General features: G+C 41.1%; 4 protein-coding genes across 8 annotated transcripts in view; 1 reads left to right on the top strand and 3 right to left on the bottom strand.

The window, feature by feature from the left end:
- Window positions 1-6,628: 6,628 nt before the first annotated feature.
- Window positions 6,629-7,415, bottom strand: LOC117569070 (uncharacterized). Of its 2 annotated transcripts, XM_034250085.2 has the most exons (4): window positions 7,118-7,413; window positions 6,997-7,056; window positions 6,881-6,940; window positions 6,629-6,821 (listed from the first exon to the last, which is right to left on the bottom strand). In XM_034250085.2, exons 1-4 carry the CDS (start codon window positions 7,377-7,379, stop codon window positions 6,766-6,768), a joined length of 438 nt encoding a protein of 145 aa, XP_034105976.1. In that variant the 5' UTR covers window positions 7,380-7,413; the 3' UTR covers window positions 6,629-6,765. The 2 variants fall into 2 exon arrangements, with proteins under 2 accessions (XP_034105976.1, XP_051859765.1); XM_052003805.1 differs by lacking the exon at window positions 6,881-6,940 and having other exon boundaries at window positions 7,118-7,415.
- A 1,299-nt stretch (window positions 7,416-8,714) lies between these two features.
- Window positions 8,715-16,739, bottom strand: LOC117569069 (mucin-19). The gene is made up of 2 exons (XM_052003804.1): window positions 16,408-16,739; window positions 8,715-11,865 (listed from the first exon to the last, which is right to left on the bottom strand). The coding sequence occupies exons 1-2, from the start codon at window positions 16,571-16,573 to the stop codon at window positions 8,912-8,914; spliced, it is 3,120 nt and encodes a 1,039-aa protein (XP_051859764.1). The 5' UTR covers window positions 16,574-16,739; the 3' UTR covers window positions 8,715-8,911.
- Window positions 16,740-17,492: 753 nt separating this feature from the next.
- LOC117570792 (putative mediator of RNA polymerase II transcription subunit 26) lies at window positions 17,493-19,842 on the top strand. Its single transcript, XM_034252647.2, has 4 exons — window positions 17,493-17,896; window positions 18,282-18,581; window positions 18,639-19,087; window positions 19,154-19,842. Exons 2-4 carry the CDS (start codon window positions 18,287-18,289, stop codon window positions 19,472-19,474), a joined length of 1,065 nt encoding a protein of 354 aa, XP_034108538.1. The 5' UTR covers window positions 17,493-17,896; window positions 18,282-18,286; the 3' UTR covers window positions 19,475-19,842.
- A 779-nt stretch (window positions 19,843-20,621) lies between these two features.
- Window positions 20,622-25,750, bottom strand: part of LOC117572729 (serine-rich adhesin for platelets) — a 156,854-nt gene continuing 151,725 nt past the window's right edge. For all 4 annotated transcript variants that reach the window (XM_034255800.2, XM_052005648.1, XM_052005649.1 and 1 more), the window contains 5 exons: window positions 22,873-25,586; window positions 22,010-22,138; window positions 21,516-21,939; window positions 21,318-21,455; window positions 20,622-21,242 (listed from right to left, as the gene is read on the bottom strand). In XM_034255800.2, coding sequence (XP_034111691.1) covers window positions 21,094-21,242; window positions 21,318-21,455; window positions 21,516-21,939; window positions 22,010-22,138; window positions 22,873-25,586 — 3,554 coding nt within the window. In that variant the 3' untranslated portion in view covers window positions 20,622-21,093. The remainder of the gene's footprint in view (window positions 21,243-21,317; window positions 21,456-21,515; window positions 21,940-22,009; window positions 22,139-22,872; window positions 25,587-25,750) is intronic.

Raw genomic sequence — 25,750 nt, 5'->3', positions numbered from 1 at the left:
GTAAAATTTGTGCAGCTTTCGCACGACGTCAAAGTCAAATATTTATTGCCACTCAAATAAAATTCAAAGCAAGAGTGGAACACAATTGCTGAGAGCCAGAGAGTAAGAGAGGGAGAGAGGGAGAGCGCACATCACGTTTAGTATTGCCGTCGCAGTCGTTAAAGCGATAAAGTGCCGAAATGCCAAAGCTGCTGTCGTTTGAACTTTGGCTCCGTCTCTCCTCTTCCTTCCCCTTTGCAACAGCTGCCTGCAAAGCAATCGTTAGCTAATTAAATTTATTTTAGCCAAACAAAATGAAGAAAAAATACTAAAAAAAATTGCTGAAGTGCGCCCACATGAAGATGAATCGCACTCGACGTTTTTTTTTTAGCTGTGTCGCGTTGGGTCACGAAAATTGTTAATGCCATAAAGTGGAAAAAACGAGCGAAAAAAAACATAGCGAAAAATTAACGTTGCTATGGGAAAATAATTTATTTTTTATGGGAAAATCGTAGCCGTTTCTCCATTTTGACAGTCGTTTATTTTGATTATTATTCGCAATTTGCGTGTGATTTCAATTTTTTCTTTTTTTATTTCGTTATTTATTTATGCGCTTGCTGTCATTGTTGTTGTTATTGTTTTTGTTGTTGCTTTCATTTATTTATTGTTGAATGACATTTAAGTTTGCGGTGTGGAATTGATTTATTTGCTTAATGTCGCATTTTATGCAAAATTCATGAGACACGAACATTATTCTCAATGGGATTATTTAAATAAATACTGATTAAAGTCGGGGGCGGGACATACTACACAATATGATAAATGATATCAGCATTATTCAAGTTTATTAATAAGTGACTGTCTGTGGTGTTATTTTGATATATTGCAAAGCTTAGAAAAATAATATATGGAACATACTCCTCTTCTTACACTATTTTTTTAGGCTCAGGCAATTTGCCATTAAAGTTAACAGCTTCACGTTATTTTTAATCAAAAGTGGCGAAGAGAAAAAACTACAACAATAATGGCTGCAAGACTGGAAGCAATAACAGCTGTAATCACACTTACAACATGCCGCCATATTGTTTCCCATTTACAGTTAGCCATAAAAAGCAACTTACATAAGCAGACAAGGAGCAATCACTGCACACAGGTCAGACAGAGACAGATAGCTAGCTAAATGTGAATAAGTATGATTGTGAGTGTGTGTGTGTTTGTGTGTGCGTAAGCGAAAGTGAAAATGTAAATTGCAACAGTGTGCGACATCTTCTTCGTCTTCTTCTTCCAGCGAATTACGCTGTGACCATTTGCTTGATTTCATTTCACATTCGCCTCGTTTCCCAATCATAAATCAAACACACTCAAATCATTCCTCACACTTCTGCTTCTTCTTATCCACTTTGTATCTCTCATGCAATTTGTTTGTCATTTTTTTGTTGTTTTGCTCTCGCTCTCACCGCAATGACATTGCAGTTCTTCTTGTGGATTGTGTTCGTCTCGTTGTCTTCGTTGTTGTTTTTGGCATTTAAACTAATCGCTTGGGCACTTTGCACTGACATGCGTCACTTTGGCATGTCTCTACTTAACCGCACACTTCTGTGTACATCAACTGTTTTTTCCTGTTCTCTCTTTCGCTCAGCTTGAGTGAGTCCGAAAAAATGTCAAAACTTGCTTGATGTTTTACTTTCGTCTCAAATTTCGCGCGTCACCTGCAGTCCTGCTTGCTGTTCTTGTTGTTGTAGTTGTTTTCTTATTTACTTACCAATTTCAAGCTTTTGTTTTTGTCGTCTTCGTCGAGGCGCCATCTGTCGTTAGTGGGCTATACTACAAGTAAGCAAAGTTGTTTAGTTGCCATCTTCCTCTCTTCTTCTTCTGTTTAGCTGTTGACATCGCGTGCTCGCTGCGCATTCTTAGTGCTTGTTGCTGCTGTGTTGTGTTGTGTGGCTTGTGTTGCACTAACTGATTATCTTATCGAGAGGTAAAATGCAAACAAGGAAGTCATTAGCACAAGCGTAAGACTCGCAAAATCAACTACTGTTGTTGTAATGTGATACTTGTTGAGCTTGGCACGTTTTCAATACGAGTTAAATAGCATCCACTTGGTGCCTATTTTAGGGTCCACATACTACACAAACAACTCGACCATTAGCAATATCGACAGTTCATTCCCTCTTTGCCTTGCTGCAGAGCCTTTGGCATTGTTCTGCTTGTGTGTGTGTAAGTGTAAGTATGCGCGTTGTTTACGCTCTTTGTGGTTTTCCAGCTGTCGCAGCAATAGTTTTAGTCCCCCTTCCACCATCTAACGTTACGCTCTCTGAGCAATTGCTCTCGCTCCTTTGGCATATTGCAAAACTTTTAGCTTCCTCCATTTTTGCATTTTCATTTATTTCGCCGCCGCCTTTCATTCACTTCTACGAATTGCTTGTTGGGTAGGGGGGAGCAGAGAGTAACATGCACTTTTGTTTGTTATCAGTGCTGGCAACGTAATACGCTAGCTTTGAGTACTCTTAGTTTTTTTCCCTAGTAAACTCTCTTAGCTTACACTACAAAACTCACTATCGCATTTAGGGTAAAAGAAGCTGAATTTTTAGCGGCTGAAAAAGCTTAGTTGGCAACACTGGCGTCACTTCACTTTTAGTTGATTCTTCTCCAGCGGCTGTTGTAAAGAAATTTCATTTCATTTCTAAAGAAACTTTGCGTTTCCTCTTTGCCGATGCCCTTTGAACTTTATGCACAACTTTTTTTTGTTAGCCGGACACAAATATAAAGAAATAAGCATAACTTCAATAACTAAATGCACACGCCCACAACCCGCGGCCCGCGACCGCATTCCCACCGTACGCACAATACAAAGCAAAACTTTGCACTGAGTTGCAGTAAAAGAAGTTGGCAATTATTTGTGTGTGTATTTTATTTAGATTTGTGTGGGTTGCATTTAAGTGGAATAAGTGGAAGCTATATTGAGTACAGAGCTTTAAAATCTGCAAAGTGGAAGCCAAAAGGTAATGCATTAAGAGAAATTTCAATTGGGTTAATTTCAACTTTTTTGAAAAGTAAAGATTTTTTTGCTAGCAAGTCTAACCTGACTCTGAATATATTAAGCTAATAATTGTATGTCTTGATTGCAGTATTAAATATATTTTACATATTTTTAGATAATTTATATTTTGATCATTTTATTTCAAAAATATTTACAATATAAAAGATTACAGGAAAAATTTAAAGTTTTTTTAAATAATAAAAAAAAATCAATAATAATATTTTTTTGGGTAGAGAGGTATTTACAAACAGAAACTCATTTTACATTTTATTTGTTATTTAAATTAATTAGTAACAAGAAAAATACTTATGATGTCCCCCACTGTTTATAATTTTCTTTAACATACGATTATTACATTTTCTAAAACTTTACGCAAGTCACTTTATAAACAAATACTCTTTGTAATTTATGAATCCCCCGGTTATCAGTTAATATTGAAGAGTCTACATTTTATAGAATTTATTATAGCACTCAATTTGAATTCATATTTGCTCAGATTACACCGTATAAAAAGGGGGAAGCACCTTTTGGTTGGCGATCGCATATCAAATGTTGGATTGTTGTTGCAACAATTAGTGGCAGCCATACACACACAAAGGCTGTTTAATCAAGCGGCTTTTGTTGCCTCCGCCCCAAAAGCCAAGTTAACAGCATTGTTACACATTTAAACGGTATTTTTACGTTTAAATATGCGACCAGCTTTGAACCAGACTCCTGGTCTCCTGTTCTACACTGCACTCTCTCCTCTCTCCACAGTCTCCACAATTCCCTGTCTACACTCTAAACTGACCTGGTCCAATTCTGGTTTTGGTTTCTAGTTTGGTTCTAGCCGCGTCCAATACTGCGGTTCATTAGCGCACCAAATGCGATTTGCTGGAGCAGCGTGGGCGGGACAAGAGAGAGTGGAGAGAGGGAGAGAGAGAGACGGGGGATGGTTGTCTACCGAACTCTAGATAGAACACATGAGCACGTAATTTAGTAGCCGCTTTAGCGCTTTTGTGTGAAAATCACAACGACAACAAAGGCATGCGTCTCCCTTCCTCTCTACCTCTCTGCTTCACTACGTTGCAACATTTTCCATTAACCTATGTGGCTTGTTGTTTATGGTCATGTGCCTCATTGGGATCAGGGGCACTTTGTGTGGGTCCGGTTTTTGCCGTTAATTCCTTTTTATTAATAGCCAGCGACACAATGCCCAAGCGAAAAGAGCAAAAAATCCACCAACAACAACTACAACTACAGCGAAATGAGGCAGTATGAAAGAGACAACAACAACAACATCGAAGAAGAAAAAAAAGCAAACTAATTTTGTTTGCTAAACGGAAACCTAAACGAACCTTTCGACCATGGACGCAAAACTAATCAGTTTTTTTCGGTCTCGACCCGAAGCCGAAGAGAGAGTAATGTTATTGCCTCGCCTCAAATGGAGTAGTGGCTATTGTTGTTGCTATTGTTGTGGATATCTCTGTAATTGGAGAAGACTTTATATCAGTTGAGTAATGCCAAATTACAGAGTCATGTCTAGCGCAGCACACAAAACTATTTGAGCTGATCAAATACGGGTCGTAAATTTAACTAGCTTTGTCTTTCAGTTCAGGTTTGTAAATAAGCAAACTCGTATTATTTTTTGTGCAGATATTGTTGAGGAAAGTTTGGTGGGGAAACTTTATTTCTCAACTAAATGAATATGAAATATTTTGATTTGGTATTCAGAAATTTAATATTATAGTAATATATCATGCTAAATTTATAGAACGTAGCCATGTTATATTATATATAATTTATAATTTATATTATAATTTAAGCATGAAATTGAATGCCTAGGTTCTTAGAGGTTCTATCGTATTTTCAAAATTCTAGCTGTAATAAAAAACCAAATATTGATTTAAATGTTCAATTATGATATAGCAATGTTATCATTAGCTATGACTCCATTTGGTAATGATTATTTGATTTAGCAATTTTATGTATGTATATACCATATATATAAATAATCATCCCACATCAACTACGCAGCAAATAAATAATAAAAGTGCTACAAATTTTATTTTAATCGTAATATGGAAAATCTTAAACTGAACATTAAATTCTCGGTCTTCAATGACTCAATATTTATTCATATATAGTAATATATATATTTAGTTGTGTGTGTAATAATTGATAAAAAAAATGTATGTTCAATTGACAGTACAAATGTAATCCATATTATGGAATATGAAAATTTTAGATGTCGTCATCGCTGATGCTGGCGACGCTATTGCTGCCGAAGATGTCGTCATCGCTGCTGTTGATGTCGATGCTGTTGCTGTCGATGCTGCTAATGCTGGCGACGCTGTTGCTGCCGAAGGAGTCGTCATCGCTGCTGTTGCTGTCGATGCTGATGCTGTCGATGCTGATGCTGTCGATGCTGTTGCTGCTGTCGATGCTGATGCTCTCGATGCTGTTGCTGCTGTCGATGCTGATGCTCTCGATGCTGTTCCTGTCGCTGCTGTCCTGACGCATAGCAATCATCGGCACCTTGGCCATGGGCATGACGCGACATATTCGCTTGGCTGGCGACTCGGCTGCTACCGAGCCTTGCCGCTTAGCTGCCTTCGCATCAGCGAGCGCGTTGAAGATCTTCTGCTGGAAGCGCATCTTCCGCAGGGGATTCATTTCACGCATCTGCGTTCGCACCATGTTCAGAAAATAATCATCTGAACTGGAACTGGTACCGGAGCTGGAGCTCATGGTTGTGGTGTTGCTGCTAGCCGTCGGGTAGCTGGTGGTGCTTATGACGAGCGTGTTGCTGAGAGACCAAAGGAGACCAAACGTTGTTGCTGCGGTGGCGAAGAGGATGTGGCCCTTTGCTGGTTGGTGGCAGCTTCAAAGGATCGTTGTGTAGACTGTGTGGCGGTGGCGCACGAGGCTTTATTGAACCAAGCCAGATAAATTCACTTAACGAGTCTAATAATAATTTTTTATGATTCCTGCATGAAATTGTACACTTTGTTTCTCAGATTCTATAGTACTAATAAAAAATACGTTGAATATTGGTGACAAGTTCATTAAAAATATGACAGTAAAACCTATGTTAACTATATTTATCAGTCTGTCAACGACGAAAGAGAAAGAGCTTAAGAAAAAGTGAGACCATGTAAGGCCAAACATCAATCGATATTCGATATCTAATATATTCTGATTTAATATATTAGTGATGAGATGTTGCGATAACATATGTATGTATATGTATACTGTTTTTGCATCCAGTTTGATGCTACATTTCCACATTAAATAATCCAACTAAAGAAAATAAATAAAGAAAAAAATGTTATTATAAGCTATGACTTCTTTCGTAATGATTGTTTTTTTTTTAGATTTTTATATATGTACGCATCATTCCACATCAACTGCGCAACAAATAAATGATAATAAATAATAAATTACTAATTAATACAAAATTCTTCAAATTATCTACACACTGTCTGCTTTCTTTTTAGCCTTTTTTAGCTTCGAGCATTTTCAAATGTTTCGCACACGTGCCCTCATCAGATGATTATTTCCACGTGACAATAAATAAAATTGATAAAGCGGAGCGGAGAAAGAGAAAGAAATAAGAAGATAATAAAATCAATGCGCACTTCTAAACGAAGTCTTTATAATTTATTATTGCTGCTGATATAAATAGAAAAACTTAAAAATACAATACACATAAACATAGTTAATATTAAGAGACGGATTTTCTGTTTGTTTTGTTAACACACGGTTTACAGGGCATCGCTGGCGACGGACATGTCAGGTACAAGATCGACATTAGCCTCAACTGAAGATAAGGATGAGAAGTCAGAAAGGAAGGCAGGGAATCATGTGGGGAAAACTTACCCTTGTCCAGAGCATCGGCGGCAACGGACATGTCGGGTACAAGATCGACATTAGCCTCAACTAAAGATGGTGAAGAGGAGTCAGAAAGGAAGGAATGTTAAGGGGAGAAAACTTACCTTTGTCTAGAGCATCGGCGGCAACGGACATGTCGGGAACCTGAACCTTAGCCTGGGCAGCTAATGAAGGCAAAAATTATACTAAAGCTAAATCCTTCAGAGCCGCTCTTTCAAGACTTACTGTGGTTATCCTCAGCATCGGCAGCGACGGACATATCGGGCACAGAAGCTTCCTCCTTACGGAATAGCTGACGGAAGGATTTGCTGGGCACGGTTTCATCAGCATCGCTGGCCACCGACATATCGGGGATCAGAATGCTATCCTTGCCATCCTCGGCCGTAGAAATATCGGGAATAAGATCCACATCGGCTTGCTGGGACCTTGGCACCACAGCGCCATAGACGAGGGGCAAAAGCAGAGCAATAATTGCCAGGTATTTCATTGTAGACTGTCTTGGAGTGAACTAAGCGCGCCAATGGACTGACTTGTTCTTATAGCTGTTTATTTCCCATCCCTCAAACTCATCTTATCACTTATCATGAAATTTACAAGCACACAACTGTTCTCCAGATAAGATTCTCTTCGAAATCGAATCGAAATATAATTGTAAATTTTGTCGTGTGCTTTACCCGATCTCAATAGTTGTTTGGCACAATAAATAATAAATGGAGGCAATTGATAAGTGTGCGACTTTTAAAGGGTGTTTGAGAGATCTTTGAGTTGAGAGCATGTTTGCTATTGTCTCTTGCCCATTACTCTTTGTTGTTTGCTGGCACTTCAGAAACAAACTGCAGCTGCTTATAGATATCGTCTACCTGCGAGTTTCCGGTTTATACCCTACACATTTTCGATGGGACGAATGGGAGTGTAATAGTTCATCAGTAAAGTTTGATACTGACAGTGAATGTCATACCTACTTTATAAACAATATTTATAATAAGTGTATTTTTTTTACCAATTTCATACATAATTTATGTATATTTATAATGAGTGTATATTTTACCAATTTTAAATTTCGATTAGTGCTAAGTTTTTAACATTCGTGTATATTCCATCAACGTATCTTATAGTTTTCATTAAGTATTCTAAATATTTCTCTAATCCAAAATAAATTTAAATTAAAACAATTATTGATCCATCAAATTGGAAATTGTTTATTTTAATTTCTGTACTACTTATAACAGATTGTTATTACTTTTAAAGGGTATTGCCTAGGCGACCATTATGTAGCAAAGCAGTTGCTGAATTTCCGAAGCCCAAGAGAAACATTATTGACTTTAAAAGCTACAAATTATACTTCAACTTATTTACTCCAGCAATTGTAAAGATTCAAGAAATAAACTTAAACTAATTACAACTTACTTGGTGCAGCAGCTTATCTGAAATCGTAATAGTCCAATTTTTGTTATTCTCTTCTCATTGCATTTATTTAAAGCGTATTTTCAAGTCGACTACCCAGCACCTTGAAGTAGCTGCGGAAACCCGAACCCCAATAAAAATATTTGCGACTTGAGTTGAAGAGCTACAAATTTATTTTTATTTTCTTTTTATTTTAATTTAATTATATTACCAAATTATATACTATTATACTTACAACTTATAGGCAGCTCACCTAAAAACGTTATATTCCAATTTCTCCTCTTCTATTCTTCATTGCGCTCATTTAAAGCGTATTGTCAAGTCGACTACCCAGCATCTTATAAGCAGCTGCGGAAACCCGAAACCCAATGAAAATATTTGCGATTTGAGCTTAAGTGCTACAAATTTTATTTGAATCGTAATATGGAAAATTGTAACAAACTGAACATTAAATTCTTGGTCTTCATGACTCAATATTTATTCATATATAGTAATATATATATTTAGTATTGTATGTAATAATTGATAAAAACAAAAATACATATATATGTTCATTTGATAGTATAACTGTAATGCATATTATGGAATATGAAGATTTTTTGGGGATAGATTGAATTACATGCCCAAGATGTCGTCATCCAAGATGTCCTGTGGCTCACGTTTGAGGCGACTCATGTCAAAGTAATCGGCGGCAATGATGCCCGCCGTCTGCGTCTCCTCACGTTGCTCTGCGGCTGCTGCTGTCTTAGCTGCTGTTGCTGCGGCTGCTTTGGCTGGCTGGGAATGTGGCTGAGATTGAATTGCAATTGCAGTTGTAGCTTGTGATGTCTGTGCGGGAGCTGGGGGTCGTTGAGCTGGATTGGACATGTTTGGACGCGAATCGCTCAACAAATTTGCCACATTAGGCGACGACGTCGACTTGATTTGACCGAGAGGCGCCGCAGCGCGCACAGCAGCCACCGAAGATTTGGCCTGCTGTTGACCTTGACCCTTCACATTAGCGATGACCATGCCACGTTTCTGTGGCGATGTGACACGTTGCAGCGTTGTGGGAGTGGCAAACGAGTTGAATCCCGTATTGCCGCTAAGCTGCGGTGACTTTTGTGTCAGTGGCATGCCGCCCTGTGGCGACACTTGCTTCTGTGCACCTGCCACAGCAGCGCGACGCACCAGCAAACTGTTCCCAGGTGCAATGTGTCCGGTGGGACTCTGTGAGTAGCGCGGACGTTGCTGCGGCGGCACCATCGACTGCGTCACATTAGGGAGACGGCGCTTGAGCATCGCCTCCAAGGAACCATTCACGGCTCCAACAGAGGCAGCAGCCGTCTGCGAGTTGGCCAATGTGGCGCTGGGTCCAACACCTCCGCAGATGGAGTAGCGTCTTCCCATCTGACGCACCAGCATGGGATCCTTGCCGGTGGTAACTGTTGCTGCTGCGGCAGTTACTTTGTTGGCGTTGCCCGCTTGTGGCACTGTGGTCAGCAGCGTAGTTAGGGGATCTAGTATGCGCGGCGACTTGGCGGGTATCACAAACTTGGCACGTGCCGCAGCTGCGGCAGCTCCGGTTACGGTTGCAATCCCCGGCGTGCTTCGTGCGGTGCTGCTGTTGGTGTCGATGCTGTCCTGACGCAACATCGTCATCGGCACCTTTACGCCATTGGCCATGGGCATGATGCGATACATTCGCTTCTCATCGAGATTCGGCTTAGCTGTCGACGCTGTCGCTGCTGGCGACGCTGCTGCTACCGCGCCTTGCGGCTTGGCTGCCATCGGTGTAGCATTCTTAGCAACGGTGGGCAAGATCAAGGCTGTTGCCACCGTCGATGTTGTCTCTGGCGTGTGCTTGGCAGCGCTGACAATGCTCACCAGCTCACGCATCAAACGCAACTCCACATCAGAGACATTCTCGTAACCCGATGGAGTATTAATGTTGAAATGCTGCAAGTCACCGCTATCAGGAAAATCGGTGGCATCATCGAAGGTCTCCATGAGCGCGTTAAAAATCTTCTGCTTGAAGCGCATCTTCTGGCGGGAATTCATTTCACGCATCTGCGGTCGCACCATGTCCAGGAAATAATCATCCGAAAAGACATCCGCGGTGTCGGTTTGTGAGCACTTCTCCAAGCGCTTGACGAGCGTTGTGGTGCTCGCAATCGCCGAGGCTGTGATGGAGGTGGTGAGTCCTGTGTTGGAACCGGAACCGATACTGGAACTGGTACCGGAGCTGGAGCTCATGGTTGTGGTGTTGCTGCTAGCCGTCGGGTAGCTGGTGGTGCTTATGACGAGCGTGTTGCTGGAGGAGACCAAACGTTGTTGCTGCGGTGGCGAAGAGGATGTGGCCCCTTTGCTGGCGGGTGGCAGCTTCAAAGGATCGTTGTGTAGACTGTGTGGCGGTGGCGCACGAGGCGCTGTGGCCGTGGGCACTGCAAAACGCTTGGCTGCAATTGGAGCAGGAACTGTGGGGCGTGTTCCTGGTACAGGACGCGGCTTGATGATCTGACGCATAAGCGGTGCAGTCGCGGAAGCAGCTGTGGTCGAGGGTTGCGCTGGTGACTGCGATGATGATGGGGTTGGCGACGAGATCTGTAGAGGCGACTGTGTCAACTGCTGGCCAGGACGACGGGCCATGACCACAGCAGGTGGCGCGGCGCGTGGACGCGGAAAGATGTCATCCCGTGAAGTAGCAGCAGCCGCTGCAGTTGCTGCTGCTGGTTGCCCGACTTTGGCTGCCTTGGGAGAAGTTGTTATGGTGCGTGGCAGCGGTGTCATCTTCACCGGCGATGTGGAGCTGCGCAGTCGGAGCGCAGCCGCCACGGACAAGGACTTGCGACGCGACAGTCGGGTTATGCGTTGCTCCGAGACTGTCTTCTGTATAGGGAGCTGCTTGCGAGCGGGACCGCGACGCAGCCGTCGACCACCACCAACGCTTGCGGTTTCATCGGGACTTTCATCGGCCATGGGATCGAAGTGATCGTCGGCAAGCTGTGGCGGCTCCGTTGTGGCGTCTTCTGTGGGCTGTTTCTTCCCAATGATGAGACAGTTAGGTGTCGTCTTGCTGCTCTGTTTGATGAAGAACTCAGACTTGTTGCTGTCGAGGCGAAGGCGTTGTGGCTGCTCCAGCTTTGCTGCTTCTTTTTTGTCCTCTGCTTCGTGTTCCTCTTCCTTCTCGTAATATTCGCTATATTTACGCTTGTTCTTGGCTTCCTTCTTCTGCTCGACTTTCTTGTCCTTTGGCTTGATCTTGTCCTGTTCGGATTCTGTTTGTTTTTGGCTCAAAGTTGTCTGCTTTAGCTTGGACAACGGCTGTTCCTCAACTGCTTCTGTGTCTTCGAATTCCTCCTCTTTATAGCTCAGCTCAACCGAAGGTTCCTTGCTCTTACTCTTGCTATCTCGCTCGCTCTCATTGTCCTTCTTGCTTGTATCCTTTTCGCCGACCGTACTCAACTCGGACGACGTCGGCAGGTGAGCGTTAAGAAACGCAAGCTCTTCGGCCATTGGGAAGTTCGGCGCATTGCGATTCGCAATGTAATCGCTGCGTATTTGACGCCAGCGTCGTTTGCATTTATCCACTATGTGTTTGGGCGTGCGAAAGAAAGAGACAAACATAGGCACATCATCAAGTTGTGAGCGAGACAAATGCATTGTGCAACGCAGGTAAATCTGAGGAGGACTTCTGGAAGGGGTGTTCGGTCTTTTGATTACCTATTTATGGTACCTATTGCAACCTAACAGATGTCGCGGTCTTCGGACTAACCGTAAATCTGGTGATCGCAATATCTCAACTCTAATCCTAACTCAATAAGCGTCATAAATGTTTTTCACTTTTGCATATAAATTGCCTAAGCTGTCGTTCAAAATTTGCCCGCAAATCTTTAAAGTTTGACCTGATATTTATGACTGTCACCAAAATTTCTTGTCGCAACGTGAAAAAATGTTCCGCGACAGTACTTTTAGTTTTTCTGTATTCCTATAGCAATTATATAAGAAACCATTTTGATTTCATAATTAACCGTCGAGGTTTTTGATGTGTATTTATTTAGTAAAAAGGAAAAATATGAAATATAATGTAATGTAATGTAATTTTCTGGCAAATGTCGCATGCGACCACCTTTACAGTTAAAAAAACATCAACTAAAACAATTTTAAAACAAGTAAGAAAGTTACAGTCGAGTGTGCTCGACTGTGGGATACCCATTTTTAATAAAGGCAAAATATTGCGGCAACATTTTCGAAATATACCGAAAATACTAAAAATATACCAAATGTTATTTTTGGTATATCGATATAGTACACCATTCAAAATATACCATAGACGGCACAATATACCAGATTGTCGGCCAAAGCAACTCAGACCCCTAGTAAGTAGGCCCATACAAAAGTATTTCTTTAATAACTTCCACAATTTTTATCTGATCGCAACCAAATTTTTAGGAATCATAACTACTATAGTAATTATTGTATATACCTAGCTTTAAAATTAGGCTTGTTATTCGATTTTTTTAATTTGCGGGGGCGGAAGTGGGCGTGGCAAAAATTTGAAACAAACTTGATCTGCGTGCAAACAACAAATGCTGTCGCAAAAATTTGAATAGCTCTATCTCTTATAGTCTCTGAGATCTAGGTGTTCATACGGACAGACACCCAGACGGACATGGCTAGATCGTCTCAGCTATTGATGCTGATTAAGAATGTATATACTCTATAGAGTCGGAGATGCCTCCTTCTACCTGTTACATACATTTCCTGCCGGCACAAAGTTATAATACCCTTCTACTCTATGGGTAGCGGGTATAAAAAGGAGCAATTTCAATGTCCCGCCAGTAGACCTGTGGGTATTTCCTAATATTCTTCCCCTGCGTATAACACGCTTTAGTTTTGGTTAAAGTATTGAATACTATAATATTTGTAACCGCTCTAGCATTTAATATAAATATCAATAACAATGTCATAGTAGCTACATTCAATTATGAAGATTATTTAAGTATTTAAAAATATCAATAATTATGTTATTTGTATACTTATAAAATAAAGGCAAAAACAAATATATACATATTTATATATCAAATTCAGGGCTACTTGTTGGAGTTGTTCTCCAAAAAAGGTAATTATCTTATTGTCTTAAAATAAAAGGAGCCATATTGCAAAAAATATTTTTTATTCAATAAAAATGTCCAAATAAATTGTTCTCTGCTTTTATAATTGCTGTCGATTCGTTATCATATTATACACTTGGCCCTCGCTTAACCCGGGGGCTACGTTTCTAGAAATTCTCGTATGAAGCGAAATAGCATTAAGCGAAACATGGATTCAGCACAAAATAAGGGGTTACGCAAAAAAAATTTTTATTGTTCAAATTTTGTCCGTTTTTATTAAAGTTTCATACATTTGTTATGCATATGCATTTAATAAATGCATAACGTTCATATTTTCAAAACTAAAAGCTGGTATTTAGTTATAAAGGTTGTTTAATCATTATAGAAACTTAAAAATGTTAAAAAGTAAGGAGATCATATGTTTCTATTCATATCAAGTTTGAAATGCATTTGGTGGCATTTATAGCTAAACCAGTTTTCTTAAAAGGGGGATGACAGCAAATTTGTAACTGTATAGGACCGAGTTCGTGCTAAAAGAGTCCGTGTTAAGCGAGGGCCAAGTGTATTTGAAAAAGTAAAACATAATTCTAATTTTTTAAAGTCCTCATAAAAAACAGTATATACAATATGAATCTGAAGAAACTAAGTGTGTATTTTACAAATAAAATAAGATAAATTATAAAAATATAGTTTCACCTAAATATATTAAAATAATATATGGGTAATTCCAAAACGGAATTTGTCCCGTGCGAGACCCTTTACATTGAAAATAACATAAACTGAAACAATTTTGAAAATAAGAAAAATTTATTTTTATAGCTCTAGATAAGTACTTTAATTAGAGCTAAGAATAGTTTTGGAATTTTCTTTCTGTTTTGTTTTCTGTTGTGATAATTGCAAAAATCAACCAATGCGTACGCAAAACCAAAAAATGAACGAAATTATATATTTTATCGGAAAACAGATCAAGTTCCTAAGGTCAATCTTAGCTGTAAATATAGTGCTTAAATAGAGCTTTAAGAATAACATTCACTTATTTTTTAAATTGTTTCAGTTTATGTTATTTTCACTGCAGTGCACTGTACATTCTATTTCCATGTGTATATTTATACCCGCTACCCAAAGGGTAGAAGGGTATTATAACTTTGTGCATACAGGAAATGTATGTAACAGGTAGAAGGAGGCATCTCCGACCCTATAAAGTATATATATTCTTGATCAGCGTCAACAGCCGAGACGATCTAGCCATGTCCGTCTGTGTGTCTGTCCGTATGAACACCTAGATCTCAGAGACTATAAAAGATGGAGCTATACAAATTTTTTCGACAGCATTTGTTGTTTGCACGCAGATCAAGTTTGTTTCAAATTTTTGCTACGCCCCTTCCGCCCCGAAAATCAAAAAAATCGAATAACAGGCGTAATTTTAAAGCTAGAGTTGCGAATGATTCGGGTTCGAATGATTATGATTCCTGAAAATTTGGTTGCAGTCAGATAAAAATTGTCGAAGTTATTAAAGAAATACTTTTGTATGGGCAAAAACGCCTACTTACTAGGGGTCTTAGTTGCTTTGGCCGACAATCTGGTACATTGTGCCGTCTATGGTATATTTGTAATGTGGTACTATATTAATATACCATTGGTATATTTTTTAATATTTTCTGTATATTTTGACAATAATACCGCAATATTTTACTTTTATTCAAAATGGGTAGCGGGTATCTCACAGTCGAGCGCACTCGACTGTAGCTTTCTAACTTTTTTTCATTAATCCTGAAGTATTTTCATATTTATTGCAGAACGTGAAGGATTACGAAAAAAATATAATATTTTTTAAATAATGTTCTTATTATTGACGCCTATGCCTTTCAAATTAAAAATCAATAATAGATAAATTTTTGGAGATTGAACTAAAGCGCTCGACCCACCCAAAATAAATTGCAATATTAAAAAAAATTCTTGTATATTTTGCAAAGAAATACTATAATGTTTAATTATTGTAAATATATTAATAAAAATAACAAAATTACTTGTTACATATTTGCTGAAAACTAACTTTTAAAACTTGGCAATATTCATTACCATTTTGTAGAAAAGTAAATAAAATAAATATTCTTTTAAATAGTTTTCGGTATGACCATAAAATATTTTTAGCAACTTTCAACGTTAAATTTAATTACATAAAAGGTGGAAAAAACGGTCTCACTGAAATTTTTACTCCCTGAAGAAATAATTAATATTTTCGACATTTTTTCAATTTATTTAATTACATATACATAAAGTTTTTCTAGATCCTAACGTAATTGAAAATGAAAGAAAGAATAATTGAAGCTTTAAATATGCTTGGAGTGAGTTTTTCTTGAACTACATGGATTCCTTGTGTAATTATATGAAGGACTTGCTATGCAAAGATAGTAATAACAAAGGAAATATTTTTTTTTATTTCTATTGAAATATTAACACCAACTAAATATTAAAATTAAAAAAATTAATTTTCTTATAAAAAAATTTAAAAGCCTAAGTGCGCCTTTTTTATTGACTAAGAAAAATACAACTATATTTTGAGTAGCTTTCAAATAATAATTGACAAACACTATTTTGTTAAATTTAAAAAATCATTTAAATATTTTATTTAAAGTATCATTAAATACCAAATGTTTCTGCATATCAACTTTATTTAAATTATCATTAAAGCAATAAATATTAAACAAACTTTAATAGAAAAAGGCGTGCTACTAACCTAAGACCAGCAGTGTATTTTATAATTACATTTTTATTTTGCATTTATTGCATTTGTATTAACCAACAGAATATCAATGAGCATAAATATTACATTCATTACTGCATTTGTATTTAAAAAATATTCGTTAAAGCAATTCAAACGCAAGCAAACGTAAGTTACCAACACTGAACGCGCTGCCAACTCGTTTACAGCGGCGAACAATTCACAGTGACAAGCGATATGCGATAACGATAAGCGCGAATGCGCACGCCTCGCTTTGCAACACTGCGTCCACTTACCCGACACTCCCGTCTCCTCCGCAACCGACTCCCAGCAAATCTCCGAAGGCTGTCTTTTTCTATGATGTTCATGGTTTGGATCATATAAAGTAGGTTCTTTCTCGATAGCCCGACATAGTTTAACATTCGCCTTATACGCTGCACTATGCGGTGACGGCAATGACATAATTAAACAGTTTAACACACCAACGAGCGATTGGTTTGGCTTAAAATTGTTTTTTAATTTCACTTCACAACACGAAACACTGGCGAGAAACTTGCCTGACACAAACACGCGTTGCAGAAACAAAAATGAACTAAGGCATCTGCGAGAACCAGCACACACACACGCTTATACAAACGCTCATGTATACGCACACGTATTCATATACGTGCCGATGGAGAGTGTGGCCAGAGAGCCGATTCCGATAGTATTGGTGTCGCTGTCGACGAACAACTTAATTGACTGTTCAACGACGGAGGGTTGCATTATTGAGCTGACCGTCGATTAATGCAGAATGTCAAAGCTCCAAGTTTAACTAAATAGTTTAATAAGTTATAATCTAAATAAGTTTTCTAAAATTTATTTCATTATCCAAGACACTTTTTGTCTTAAGTTGCTGCAACAAATCAGGCATAAATACAACTAATTCGATAAAATTGGCAAATTATTCGTATTCCATATTCCAGGGCCTCAACAAAATTTATACGTTTTCGACATTAATTGCAACCGATCTAATATTGTTGCCAGCTGTTATTCAAACACCAACTCGTTGTTGCTTGCAAATTTACAGCTGGCAATACTGGCGCGCACTCTCGGGTTTGCTCTCTCCCAATCTCTCTCGTTCACTCTCTGGCAGCACAGTTGTCGCTGTGTGCGTGAGCAGAGGCATGCCATTGTTTTGCCAATGAGACCAGGGTAGTTCGCCTGAATATTAGCCATTCCCTTTACATACAAGTCGCCTGCCGACGGCGCCCATGCTTTAATTTTGTTTGGTTTTCTTCACTTTTTGCCGGCACAAAATTGTTTACGACAATAACAAAACCATACATATGCAGAGCTATTGGTGTTTACATATCTTTGGCATATCAAGTTTGTTGCTAATGTAAGGAATTCATCTGTGAAACATTTTTGACGTTGCTATTGCTGTCGCTTTTAGAAATTGTCGTTATCATTTTGCAAGCAACGCCGGCTGTGACTGTTGTTGAGAGAGCCAAACATACGTACATACATGCATATGTATGTATGTATGTACAATTTTGAGAGCGACTGCGAGAGCTAGTGAGAGCGTTAGCCTAAATAAATTCTATGTGTGTGTGTATGTGTGTCGGCTACAAAACTCAGCAGCAACAGCAATTTCACCGCAACAGCAGCATCAACAACAGCAGCAGCTCAACAACGACAGCAGCAACACTTCCAGCAACGGCAGCAACAAAAGCCAATCAACAGAGACGGCGAATATTTAGAAAATCTGTGTAAAAAGCAATAAACGGATACAACAAATTGCAGGTAAGTGCCTGAAGTACAAACCACTAAACGAATGCACAAATTGTAAAAATAAGCGTAATTGTTGCTGGTCTAGTGGAAATCGCGCGCCAAACAGCTGTTGCGCCCTACAGGCGAACGAAATGTCCGAAACGTTTTGTCGTCTGCAAATGCAGTGAACTGGTTTTCGTTTCGTTTGTCACCTGTGTGCGCAACGGTTTGTTTTGGGCTCCGCTTCAATGTGTGTGTGTTTATGCACGTGTGTTCGCTCTATCTTGTGTGTGTGTGTGAGAGTGAGAGCGTCAGTTGCTGTGGAAACGGACGCAACTAAATTGCAGTTTCGGTTTGCACTGTTGCTGCGCAGTTAACGTCTAGTTTTTTTTATTTTTTGTCGTTTCTTTCGCCACAGCAACAATGAATACTCGACGCAGCACAGGCAGCATCAACACCAACAACAACTACACTAATCACAACAACAACAACAGCGAGAAGCGCAACAACAGAAACAAGTCGCTGAGCAGAAGCCTTGTAGCAGCAACAGCGATTACCACAAATGCGATAACACCCGAGTTGCATGCGATCAATGCCAAAATCTGTCGCCTGGTGGAGCAACATCCTTGCATGTACGATCGCTCGCATCCTTCGTACATGCGCAAATCACATGTGGAACGCGCATGGGACGACATTGCTAGCCAGATGAATGATGACAGTAAGTTGCCATTTATCGATAATCGATAGCAAGGTTTATAATCGTTATGCTTTCCAGTTGATAGTTGCAAGGAACGCTTTCGGAATATACGCACAAGTTTTGCCCGTTCCATCAACGTGCAGCGGCGAGCGAATCGCGTCAAACCCTACTATCTGAGCGAGGAGCTGGAGTTTCTCAAGAAGCACATTACACCCGGCGTCCCGGTGCCCATCAAAGGCAGACGCTCACGCGACAGCGTTCGTCGCGGCGATGAGGGCGACGATGATGAGGCAGAGGAGCTGGTCCAAGAGCCGGGCGCCTTGTTGCACATCAAACACTCGATGAGCAGCGGCGAAGAGGATAACAGCAGCGATAGTTCCGAGTGGGCCAGCCAGGAGCATGCGCAGAGCGTCGCCAGCGAGGCAAAGCAGCCGAGCGACGACGAACAACAGAAGTTAATAGCAAATGCCGCCATTCCGCCCAAAAAGCGTCGCCGCACAGTGGTCGAGGGGGCGCCAGCCACCGAGGTAAGCATACGACTTTTGCAACGTGCAAGAAAGTTTGACTTTATGCAACTCTTTTTTTTTTGGCAGCCCACTAACAACAATGGAGATGTTGCTGTCGAAACGAAGCCAACGATAGACTTTGATGACGCTTTTCTGCAAGGACTTCGTCCCGAAATGAATCACATGAACTTCCATCAGAAACTGTATTTCAAGCGTCGCGTTTACGAGCTGCTGGGCTCAATTTTCGAGGAAAACGAGCCACCCAATAACAATATTAATCAAGTTCATTCGAATGGACACCCGACAGCAACACCTTCGCCGAATGCACTGCAGCACCTTGGCTTGTTACCACGCGCTGGCTTGTTGCAGCTGCCCAAATTGGCTCCCAAACCCACCAAAGATCTCTAAAACAGAATTGTTAGCAATTCAATTCAACCAAGCTTGCCCAAAGATGGCCACAGTTAATCGTAGCTGTGTTAATCTCTTCGAATTTACGATGTACAGTAATTTCACTTAACACTAACTAGATATATACACTTATATATATAAGATGTTACGAAGATTCTAGATTCTACTTAACTAGTTTAAGCAACACTTTTTTTAAGCTCAGTTCAAGTCGTTAAAGAAAACATAGCATACCGAAAGTTGGTTCGGTATATGTTTATCGGCTATCCGCATTCCAACAAGTGAATGGCTTAGACTTGCCAAGATATTTGCATTAAATGAAAAAGAATTAACGGTTAACAAATACAAATATATTATTTTAAAAAAGAAAATTGCGTTATTTTTATTCAAAGTATTTATTGGGATATGAATGAGGGGATCGCAAATTTAATTTATAAAAGTCACAAATAATTAAAATGTTTTTATTAAAGAAATTTTAAAAGTTTAATTATTCAAATAAATTTAAGCCTCGAAGTTTCGCGCCTGAAAGCGCGCAGTGAATATTTTTACGGAACAAAATTGTTGCATACTTTTAGGCAGCGGGAAAATATTTGTCAATGGAATATTTGCTTCGATTCGGCAATAACTCTCTGATCATCAAAGTATAACATCGATAACAGGGCTATTAATGGACATTTAAGGATAATTATATTGATAGATGAACCCAAAAATCAGGGAAAATCTGATCTTCAATTAGAATACTTGAAGAAACTGACCATCGGAAAGATACCGTTTCATCGTTAGCAGAAGATATAACCCATAAAAAAATATATCATATCATATCTTCTTAAAAAAATATAAATTTTCGGATCTAAAATATCTTAAAATCTGCCCTTCATAGATTTAAAAAAAAAATTTAATTTTCTACAACACAATTAAATAAAAAAATAGTTTTAAATATTGTATAATTTGTTTATTTTGTAAGTATCATACATACAAGTATAGTGTATATATATAATATAATATTTTTTAGCAAATACTTTTGTAAACGTAAACATTGATTTTGTTTGTGGTTTAAATAATATAAGTAATAATTATTAAGAATAATATATATATTGATCCCGCATAATTTATGGCATAAAATGCATCAAATATTATTGTTGTATTTTCATTTTTGTTTTTGTTGTTGTTATTATTATTTATGTCCCATTTAATCTTTTGGATATATGTATATTTAAGTATGTGAAAATGGTATACCAATATTATGTATAAGGAAAACTGAATTTCATCGCATCGCGGCTTTATGCGCGTTAAATAATGTAAATTAAGATAAGAATATTTATGTACAATCATCATGTGTATGCATGTTATGGTATATAGTATATAGTATATGTATAGGGCGGTGGTTAAATGCGACCGCAATCAAATGATCAAAGTTTAAGCAAATTGCACTTTAAATTATTTTTTAAATAGTATATAATGATTACGATTACGATTACGTTATACGATTACGATAAACATTGTGTATAGATCGTTTTCTAAATGCAGAAACAAAACACTTTGCTTAAAAACTAACAAATTGTGGCGCATTTTCACTATATATCAGCTTCGATCCGTGATCTGTGATTTCTTCAGGCGTTTCTTCAGGCAAATGAAATCTTGACCGGACCCAGCGGCAATTGCTTCATGTAGTTCCAGGCATCGACGCGTGTCATGCGCGCCGTGGATGCACCATTAATGCTAAGGATCTCATCGCCATTTCGCACCTGATTGGTCTTCTGGGCAGCGCCGCCTAAGATAGAAAAGAGAAAGCAGGGATTAGCAAAAGAAGTACGAGGAGGAGGAGAAGTTAGTGCTCTCAACTCACCCATGAAAACCTTCTTGACAATCAGCGGGCGATTGCCCAATGGCGAGTCGAAGCCTCCCTCGATGGAGAAGCCCAGTCCACAGCTGTCCTTGACGATTTCCACACACCTCGCACCGCCGCCAGACGCAGCATCCTCAGCTGGAACGGAGAAACAAAAGTTAGTTGCTGCATTTCATATTGTTCAAAACTTGGACTTACCCTGAGCACGAATCTCGGCGGCAATGGCATGACGTGCCTCGGCAGCTCGCTCCAGAAGTTCGCTGGTGCTCAGCTTGGCGGCATCGCCACGGGAGAGTTGACGTCTGGCCCGAATGGTGGCAATGGTGGCTTCCGCATCATTGCTGTTCGCTTCGTCTAGCAGACTGGCTGGCTGCTGTGGACTGCTGGTGCCTGTGCTTGGGGTGCTGGGCGTGGCAGCGCCGCCTTCGTTGGACACAATATCCAAGTCCAGATCGAGGGAGCGCGATGCCTTGTGATAGTTGCGCTTGCGTTCGTAATCCAATTCCGTGGGCTTCTCATTCAGCGAGCTGAGTGAGCCGAGCGAGGAGCGTTTCTTGTTCAATGGTTTGATGATCAGTGATTCGGAGCGTGTCACGACCACAACGACCTCAGGACGTGGTGTCTATGGGGAGGAAAAAGAAGTGCGTTTAAAAGAACGGCAAATCGGAGGATTTCCTTTGTGGTGAACTCACCTTGAGCACGCTGATGGACTCGCGATGGGTCAAGCCCCGCATGCTCATGCCGTTGACGGCCAAGATGCGATCGCCCTTCTTCAGGCGACCATCCTTGGCAGCCGGCGTGTTGCTCAGTATCTTGTGGATCTGCAGGAGAATAGGAGAACGAATTATAGAATGTTTTAATACTTATTTTAAATTAAAAATGTGCTACTAATACTTGTGCGATTATTACAGTACGTAGTCTATGTTATTAATCAATATCAATTTGGAATTTTAATTGCATTTTAAAATTTCAACAAACCAAAATTAAGTAAGACTCATGAATGAAATAAAATAAAGGACAAGTATGTTAAATGTTAAGGAATTAAATAAAACAGAAAAAACAAATTTTCAATTTAAGGTACAACTTATACCTTAAGCCTTAACGGTCGCAACCGGAACCGAAAAAATGTCAATTTACGTGTAAGTAATGCTTCTGCTTTTGAGTTTGGTTTACTAGTTTAACTAGTTAATAAATATAGGAAATAATACCTATATGAGTTAAACAAATAAGCTAAGCAAAAAACCAATATATTTCTTATAATTGCTTTGGTATTTCCAACTTCTGTTTTTGAGTGTGAACGATATGGAAATATGGCACTAAATATAAAATGTAATCGGCCATAACTCATGTTAAGCAAATCGGCAGTTAAGCGAAGAATAGTGTGAAAGTATATAATAGATGAATATTATAACAACAATGCGTAAAATCGAAATAAATAAATACCGAACTAATAAATATACAATAAATAAATATTCAATCAATTCTTAATACCTAAGAGTTAACTTGAAAATCGAACATTAAATAATTATTTTTTTTTTAATAAAAGCGCACTTACGGTAATCTCTTTAGCCTCGTAGTCGGAGCCACCGGCGAGCGTGATGCCAATGCTGCTCTCGGGCGTATCCCGCTGCAGGACAATGATGAACGCCTCCGGGGTCTTCAATGGGGGATCGGCCTCCTCGACAATCTGCTGCACATCCTGAGCGGTGATCAAGCTCTGATTGCTGCCCAGCGACGAGAAGCTGCCGAATTCCGTGGCCGTCTCCTGGGTGGTGCTCACATTCTGTGTGGTTGAGCTAACACCCGACGAACTGGAAGCCAGCGAATCCAGCGAACTGAAGCGTTCGTGATGCGGCTTTGTGGCCACCACCACGGTGGCAATTGCCTTGTGCACCGGCGGCGTTTGTGCGGCAGCAGCTGCAGCTGCCACAGCGGCAGCACTGCGTTCGAATTTCTCCCGCAGCTCGGCGGTTGTCTGCGACTTGTTGGCTGCAGCACCGAGACCAACACTGCTCAGCTTAGGGGTTTGAGTACGCTGGGCCAGCGGACTGATGACCGGCTTGGCCTGGACACGCTGTTGCATTTTGGCACGTTGCGTGGGATCCGCCTTGAAGCTGGCTTTGCGCTCCTCATCAATGAACATGGCACTGATCTTGGCCGGCGTATCGGAGCGACGACTGCTGTCGTCTGTGTCGGATGTGAGCTCCACATAGGCAGCCACATTGATGAGCTTGTCCACCACAAGTTGTTTCCCCAGCAGCTGATGTTGCTGCAGTTGCTGCAACTGTTGCTGCTGCTGTTGTTGCTTGTAGCTCGACTTGACGCGACGCCCGTTGAGCACACAAGCCTCACCATCGGTGCTGTCGTTGTCATTGTCCTGACTGTTGTCCTGACCACGACTCTTGGCGCTGCGACACTTGGCCGAGGCCAAAATGCTCTTGCGATTGCCCAGCGACAACTCCGAGCTGTTGGCGCTGCTATTCAACTTAAGCACACGACGTGTCAAGTCGACTGTGGGAGTGCTGCCCAACGAACTGCAGCTAGCCTGGGAACCAGCTGAGCTGCCCGACGTCAGGGTTGAGGTGTTGGAGCTGGCTATCGAGGTGTTTGTCTCCGAACTGAGCGTGCGCGTCAATGCGAACTTCTCGGGCGGCGTTGGCACGCGTGCTGTGGTCGAGAACACCGAATCCGTGTCGCTCTCCTGATCGCCCAGGAATTGTGTGGATAGATTAGGGCGTGTGGGCGTGGCCAGCGAGGTGCGTGGCGGCTTTGCGGGTGGCTGTGACAGCTGCGACTCAAGCGGACGACGTTGCGAGCTGGAGAAGATGCTGCGATAGCTGCCAATGTTGTTGTTGCTGCTTACAGTCGAGTTGTGGGAGTTGGGTTGGGAGCTCAGGTTGTTGCTTGTGTGTCGCAGTGGACGCGTCTCGCCCAGTCCGCTGTCTGTGGAGTCTTCGCCGCTGGCCGCCTTCACCTGGCTCTTGATCTCCGGCAAGTCTAAGATCGGCTCCAGCAGCTGGGGACGCTCCGGGATGACTAGGCCACGCAGCTTGGACAGACTGCGACGCCGTTGCTCCAAGATGTTCGTAATCGCTGCCTTGCGATTGGCCGCATCGCCCTCGCCCGAGAAGCTAATGCGACGCTCCACAGCCAAGGCCGAGTTCGAGCCAAGTCCGTGACTGCGACGCGGCAGCGAGGCGTAGCTGTAGTTGTTGCTGTGTGTCGTTGTGGGCGTGGCGGACAGCGTGTGCAGCGAGTACATGGAGTCGGCCACATGCAGCTGTGGCAACTGCTTGGCCAACTGATACTGACGCTGTGCATCATTCAGATTCTCCACGCTCATCGCGCGCGTCTTAAGCGCTGGCGTTGATTGTGTCGCCTCCAGCAGATTCTCGCTGCTCATGTTGAGCGGCTTGCGTGCAAAGCTGGAGCTAGAGCTGGCGGAGCTAAGTGTGGGTGTGGGCACAATCGTGTCCAGCTCGTTGCTGGACGAGAACATGGCAATTTTGTCACGCACCGATTTCTCGGACTTTTCATCCTTGCGCCAATCGCTCGGTTTGCGTGGCGCATTCGTGCTCGAGGAACGTTGATAATCACGAGCGCTAGATGGCGCTGCTGTGGCTGTTACTGCTGCTGTGGATGGTGTGGTTGCTGCTGGACGCGCATCCTCCACATTGATCACCAAATCCTGGCGATACAATTTACGCGGCACAGTTGGCGGCGGTCCCGTCTTGGGCAGCGGTGGAGCTGCCTCCAATTTGTTGTTGTTGTTGTTATTATTACTCGTGTTGTTGTTGTGCTCGAAGCTAAGCTCTGTTTTCGCTCCAGTCCTGAGCAGCAGCGTGTGTTGCGTCTGTGTGGGATGCATGATCAGCGGCTCACTGAAATTGGGCGGAAACTCATGGCCATCGGGCGGCAAACGTGAATATGTTGGCGGGGAGGCGTAATTCAAATAATCCTGCACCAGCAATTGTTTCGTTGTGGTTGTTGTTGTCACTGCTGCTGTGGCTGTTGTTGCTATTGCTGTTGCTGGGCTGCTCAGCAGCTCCATTTTGTTGTTGTGCTTCTGCTGCAAATTTAAAGTTGGATTTGTGCTCGGATTCAAAGTTTTTGTCGTCGTTGTTGTCGTTGTTGCTGTCGCTGTGCTCGTTGTGCTGGCCAAAAAGCTCTTCTTGCTATTGACTCCAGTTGCTGTGGCTGTTGCTGTGATGATTGTGCTGTGATTGTTGCTGCTGTTGTTGTTGCTGTGGTTGTTTAGGGTACCAAGATCTGTAAGAGGTGGCGAGAGAGCAGGCAAGGCGGTGGTTAGCAAGACACACGAGGAGCAACAAGTGGTTCAACAAATAACAAGATGTATTAAGGATGTTCTATAATTTGTGTATATCGATAGTGTTGAATGCTACTATCGATAGTAAGCTTTTGGTATAATTATA

This window comes from Drosophila albomicans, chromosome 3 (assembly GCF_009650485.2).
Source record: "Drosophila albomicans strain 15112-1751.03 chromosome 3, ASM965048v2, whole genome shotgun sequence".
Classification (NCBI taxonomy): Eukaryota; Metazoa; Arthropoda; class Insecta; order Diptera; family Drosophilidae; genus Drosophila; species Drosophila albomicans.
This window is presented reverse-complemented; position numbering and strand designations above follow the sequence as displayed.

Coding starts and splice junctions, on each gene's coding strand:
- LOC117569070 (XM_034250085.2), bottom strand. CDS start 7,379: ATGAAATACCTGGCAATTATTGCTCTGCTTTTGCCCCTCGTCTATGGC. Junction 7,057..7,117: donor CGATGCTGAGGATAACCACA/GTAAGTCTTGAA, acceptor TGCCTTCATTAG/CTGCCCAGGCTAAGGTTCAG. Junction 6,822..6,880: donor CGCCGATGCTCTGGACAAGG/GTAAGTTTTCCC, acceptor CCTTATCTTCAG/TTGAGGCTAATGTCGATCTT.
- LOC117570792 (XM_034252647.2), top strand. CDS start 18,287: ATGAATACTCGACGCAGCACAGGCAGCATCAACACCAACAACAACTAC. Junction 18,582..18,638: donor TAGCCAGATGAATGATGACA/GTAAGTTGCCAT, acceptor TATGCTTTCCAG/TTGATAGTTGCAAGGAACGC. Junction 19,088..19,153: donor AGGGGGCGCCAGCCACCGAG/GTAAGCATACGA, acceptor TTTTTTTGGCAG/CCCACTAACAACAATGGAGA.
- LOC117569069 (XM_052003804.1), bottom strand. CDS start 16,573: ATGTCATTGCCGTCACCGCATAGTGCAGCGTATAAGGCGAATGTTAAA. Junction 11,866..16,407: donor GGAGGAGACGGGAGTGTCGG/GTAAGTGGACGC, acceptor CCAAACACATAG/TGGATAAATGCAAACGACGC.